Genomic DNA, 5,558 nt, shown 5'->3' with positions numbered 1-5,558 from the left:
TTAAGTTGACCTGTCAAGTTAATCTAGATTTTATAACTTGAATTATTATATTATTATTAATTTTAACACTCAATATAAATTAAAATAAAAAATAACATATATATATATATATATATATATTTTAATTTATAAATTTGACGACAAAACATGTTTGAAAAAATAAATTATTTTTATATATTTTATTTTTTCTATATCATCAACCAAACAAAAACATGAATCATTCTATTTTATACACCACCAACCAAACACAAATATTTGTCTCTCGTAATGTCTTGTATCCTCTATTTTTATAATCTTCATCTTTTTGTATCTTCTCTCCTCTGTTTTCAATTACAGTAAACAAACGCTAGATAACACAAAAATGTCCACTGTACTCAAGAGCCCAGGTGGAGGCCTCAAACGAGTTGAAACATCCCCTTCTTAATTGCAATTTTCTTTTCCCAGTTTCGCAGGAAAATAGGCCACACCCGTGCTCGGATTCACATGTGCTTCGTCTCCAAAATAATGCATCTTTGTGGTCCCGTCGCAGCGACATCATCTCCAGAAAGACGGAAAATTTCGCACTCTTGCATAGAGAAAAGGTATCACACATTAACACATCACTGTCTTGTATCAGAAATTTGAGCATTGAGACACGTGTACGTAGGCATAAAAGACACCAGCAAAACCAAGCAAATTAATTACATCCAACCAACCAAACTACTATAATCACAAACAAAAAGTCACAAGATTGAACAGTCATAGATAGCCCCATGCAAACAAACACCACAAAGGTTCTTCCACATTCAAATTACAATACCATTACAATCCATAGTAGTACATCCTGAGTTACAACAATACTTGGAAGGATACATGAAATGGTGAGCTGGGGCCACTATATGAAGTTGCAAGGTGAAATGAAGGATCCCTCACTCGTGCAAATGTTACACATCACAAGAATTAACCCCACAAAACATAAATCTTCGATAAGAATACAAAAAGGGAAGAATGAGTTGGGAACCAAGACACACCCAAGAAGCGTGCATACATCCTCTTTATGGGGGTCCCTCTAGAACAACTAGTCTTCTCATTCACAGCCAGCACCCCACGCCCAGGAGTGAGTGCTACTCTCTAAACCCTAAGACATAGCTTAATGATTCACCTTCCTTTATTGGGACATATTACGCTGCAATTCCATTCCTCTTTCTAGACGGCAGCAAATTTTTCATAATCCAAAGCTTGCTGATTTGCAGTTCGAGTCATTGAACATTGAAATTGAGACAGGCTACAAGACATGGACACCAATCTTTCCTCCTTTCACTATTACTCACCTCCTTCGCTAGGAACTGGTTCTCCTGTTCAAATCAACCCCAACATAATTTTTCACCTTACTTATTCCGCACACACCACTAGTAATATCTAACTAATAATAGGACAATACCAGGTAGTACTACCTAGCATTACTGGCATAACAAGTATTGATACTCATGGAGCATCAAGTCCTAAAGCTTTCGCTTTGAACTTCAATGACTTCAAGTATTGAATTGCTTCTTCAAGAACAACAATTGCATCCTTGCCCTTTCCACCTGGAATGAGGTTCTGGAGAATGCTCATTGTCTCACGAATATTCTCTTTTCTCATCCTCTTGTTGCCTGATTCTGAACCCATTTCATGTGACAAAGAATTGGTGCCATTGTCACACCTGGATTCTACATCTTCCTCGTGCCCAAAACATCTAGTGGGTTTTACAGAAGTAGCTGTGTCCTTGAGTGATGGAGCATCTGTATAGCCTCCATCAAACAGCTTTCTCTTTTTGTTTGAACCATTAGAACTAGCAACCTCTTCTGCGCTTCCATCAAACCAATCTCGCCTATCATGAGTTGTCATTGTACTAGGTGAATGACCTGTACTGGTGACTTCATCCTCAGAGCAAACACTACCATCATCCGAGTAAAGTAAGGCATTCAGTTCTTCAGTGTCCTCATGCATATCAATCCCATCATCTTCAACAAATTCATCATTTGCGATTGGTCCTAAATGAAAATTTTGACCTTTAGCCCCAGGAATTTCCCTATTCAAATCAAAGCCAACTGTTGGTTTTGGTATCCAAGACTTCAAGCACTGGACAGGAGTCCCAACTCCAGAACTAAAGATCAAAGTTGTTTGATCACCTGACTGGTCAAAAACAAGCAATCTTTTCTGATCACAGCCAGAGACTGCCTTAGGCATGTTGTCCTCCTTATTGTCATGAGGGGCAGTTGGGAGTTTCTCTTTGAGAACAGTGTCTAAACGAGGCCTTCTCTCTTTATGAACAGAGTTTGAAGGAGGCATTAAGGCCTGTCGGAAGTGAGGCAAACCATGAAACCATCCACGAGGTTCATTTTCCTGGCTAGCCTGTGAGGGCAGTAGCTCAGTAAATGGATATCCGATCCCATTTGTAAAGACCATGTTAGTATTCGGATCCATAAGCAAAGGAAGAGTATTTTGCTGCCCAAAGGCAAGTGAAGCATCCAAGTAATTTGAATTGGGTGATTGCCAATTAAATCGCTGCTGAGGAAACAGAGATCCCCAATCTTCTCCCATTTAACCACAACAATCACCTGCAATACATGGATTGAAAAAAAATTCACGTTATAAGAAATCTAGGAGAATTCAAAACTGAGTTAATGCAAACAGACAAAGCAAAACGCACCGGAAAAGGATTTCTGCTGTAGTAGAAGTGGCTGTTCACTTACTTCTTTCAGTAATAATGAAAAAAATAAAACAATCCAGCTTAACTTGAAAACGAAAGTGAAAACTAAATCTACGTGACAGGTTTAAGCAGATGACGGAAATATTCAGCCTGAAAAATATGAAAGAACGAAAAATCAGTAAAAGAAAGGCATATCATAAACTTTCCAATTATTAACAAAGACAGAAGTGAAGAAGACCACGGAATCTAAAGCATGAAAAAGGAGAATATTTAGCCAATGAACGGCACAAAACAAGTACACATAATTTCTCCAGAAAAAAAAAAGTTCCAACGAATAAAATTAACTTGACTAACCTGGCAATCCTGAAGCGGTTGAAAGCATGCTATAACTCTAACTATAATGGTGGCACACCCAGCAATCCCGTTTTCGTGTTTCAATGCCCGAAAATTTGTTTGGCTCGCAGCTTGGCACACCATAACTACTTCCCAGCCCTTCAATATATTGATAACAGAAAGAAAGAACGAAATTCCAGAGAAGAACAAACAAAGGGACAATATTAATTGAACACAGAAAACTAGATTAATCGTCAGCAAAGGGACACCTAATACACGTAACTGGAGGGATAACCAGACCAAGAAATAAACAACAAGCAATCAGATTTTTCACCCAGGAAACAAAATGAGAAAGAAAGCAGAGAGGATATTGGATTTGCTACTGTTCAGCTAATCTGACGAACGTAACAGGGAACGACAACGAAGAAAGTGGATCCCATCGAGTTACAAGACGAAAAACGTTCAGAATTTAAGGCGAGGCTTGTAAAGGAATTTACAGGATAACTTTACAATAGAGATTCAATGAGATAACTTTCCGATACACATCAATAGAAAGACTCAGGAACCACCGCATAGTGTTTCTCTCCCAAGAATATCGCCACAGTTGTTCCCTTCACCAAAACCAATTCATCAACCCTGCAAAATAGGATTTTAAGATGGAAACATATTTTTTACATATATGGAGAAATTTAAATTCATAGTGAGTCTCACAGTAAACCATCCTTTTATTATCTTATAAGGAAATAAATTGGATTAATCCGAAATGAAATTCAGCATTTACTACTGTGGTACCATTTTTTCCTAAGATTTATCATCTAAACCAACAGACTAAAATAATTGAAAATAGCTAGGCAAAAAATTAACTAGCAAGAACAGATTCACAACTCAGAAACTAACATTAGAAGATCTCATTTTCTTCAAAGAAAACAATAACCCGACCCAGCAGTATACTAGACAAAGCCCATTTCTAGCCAGACAGTCTGCAGATGAAATAAACACAGCCCAGCCGGTTTGAAAAACAGAGGATCTCGTGAAAGCGATCAAGGAATATTAATAAACCCACGAAACAGAAAATGGTTGAGGAACTTACAGTGAAAAACAATACCTTTTAGCCGCTGAATTCTTGGAACTTCAAACTCAGATCGAAAAACCGCACTGCACCGAGAGAGAGGGAGAGAGAGAGAGTACAGTCAAAGTGGAAATGCTGAGAGAAAACGGAAAGGAAAGACTATATAGAAAACAAATTGACGGAATTGTCCCTGTGAGTGGGAATAATGAAAAGTGACAGTACTAGTACACAATAAACACGAGATAAGAAGGGAAAGAAAAGCGAGTTTCATACGTGCGTGCGTGTGTGTGTGTGAGTGAGGAGTGCACGCAAGGCATTAGTGTACAATCATGATGCACCGTAAGATAACCCTTCCCCCCTCTCTCACTCCGTGTGGGGTAGGAGCATCATGACCTTGGGTTAATGGGCCATGGTTAGTCACTCCTGTTGGCTTGGACTCTTGGAATCCGACTTGTACAATAGGCGACCTCTTCTTACAGTTTTTCTACTGCACAGTACCTTTTCCAACTTTAAAAAAATATTCACTGAATATAATCGAGAAAATTCTGATTAAATTAATTAAAAATATAACCCAAGCCTAATAATATAATATCAAAGATAAAAAAAACATCAAAAAATATAACATTGAAAAAGAAAATCCGAGTTAACTTGGGGTAATTTGACGAACCAACAACCCATTATATGAGATCTAGATAAAAAAATATCAAAAGGATGACCTAGTAAAAAAAATCAAAGTTCAATAAAAAACATATAAAAAACCAAATGGCAAATAATGAGTTTTTTTTAATTAATTTTTAATAAAAAGACTGCCCCGTTTGAAGGCAACCACCACAAAAAAAATAACATATTAAAATATCCAACTATAAAACAATTTAAAACTCAAACAATGCAGATCAAATATAGTATAAAAAATGAAAGAAAATAATTAAGGGCTAAATTATAAAACATTAAAAACTAAGAAAAGGATAAGAAATAAAAAGTTATTGAAAGAATGAGGACCAAAACTATATAGAAAACCAAATGAAATTAAATGTTGATGGATAAAATTGAAAAAACAATATAAATAAAAAAATGATAAGAATATAGCAATCAAAAGAATAAGAACAAAAAATAAATTAAAAAACAAGTGCAATAAAATAGAAATGGATGAAATTAAAAGAAAAAAAGAATCAAGAAAAATATAAATCACATAAATAGAGCAATTAAAAGTAGAGGGACCAAACAAGATAAAAAAAATCAAATTGAATAAAATGCACTGGGATAAAATTGAAAAAAATCCAAACTTCAAAAAGGTTCGAAAGCCAAATAAAGAGTAATTAAAAGGAGGGCCAATTCGATAAGATTACAAATTGAATGATATAATTGGTTTTTTAGAAGTTCAGGCGCAATTTTCTAGGGAATGAGAGAGAAAAGAGAGAAGAAAAAAAAAAACTTCCACCACAGCCCAAACGAACCTCCTCTGTGAGTACGCGTCACATCACTGGA

At 36.1% G+C, this 5,558-nt stretch overlaps 1 protein-coding gene and 1 long non-coding RNA gene across 2 annotated transcripts; both read right to left on the bottom strand.

Moving 5' to 3' along the window:
* Window positions 1-753: 753 nt before the first annotated feature.
* On the bottom strand, window positions 754-2,822 carry LOC7468868 (transcription factor bHLH145). Its single transcript, XM_002306512.3, has 2 exons — window positions 2,672-2,822; window positions 754-2,579 (listed from the first exon to the last, which is right to left on the bottom strand). The coding sequence occupies exon 2, from the start codon at window positions 2,560-2,562 to the stop codon at window positions 1,465-1,467; it is 1,098 nt and encodes a 365-aa protein (XP_002306548.1). The 5' UTR covers window positions 2,563-2,579; window positions 2,672-2,822; the 3' UTR covers window positions 754-1,464.
* Window positions 2,823-3,208: 386 nt separating this feature from the next.
* Window positions 3,209-4,357, bottom strand: LOC112327568 (uncharacterized). Its single transcript, XR_002981876.2, has 2 exons — window positions 4,110-4,357; window positions 3,209-3,640 (listed from the first exon to the last, which is right to left on the bottom strand). It is a non-coding gene; the product is annotated as an uncharacterized LOC112327568 (long non-coding RNA).
* Between the last annotated feature and the right edge of the window lie 1,201 nt (window positions 4,358-5,558).

Source organism: Populus trichocarpa, chromosome 5 (genome assembly GCF_000002775.5).
Source record: "Populus trichocarpa isolate Nisqually-1 chromosome 5, P.trichocarpa_v4.1, whole genome shotgun sequence".
Taxonomy (NCBI): Eukaryota; Viridiplantae; Streptophyta; class Magnoliopsida; order Malpighiales; family Salicaceae; genus Populus; species Populus trichocarpa.
Note: the sequence above shows the minus strand (reverse complement) of the source record. Positions and strands in the feature narration are given on the sequence as shown.

Coding starts and splice junctions, on each gene's coding strand:
- LOC7468868 (XM_002306512.3), bottom strand. CDS start 2,562: ATGGGAGAAGATTGGGGATCTCTGTTTCCTCAGCAGCGATTTAATTGG.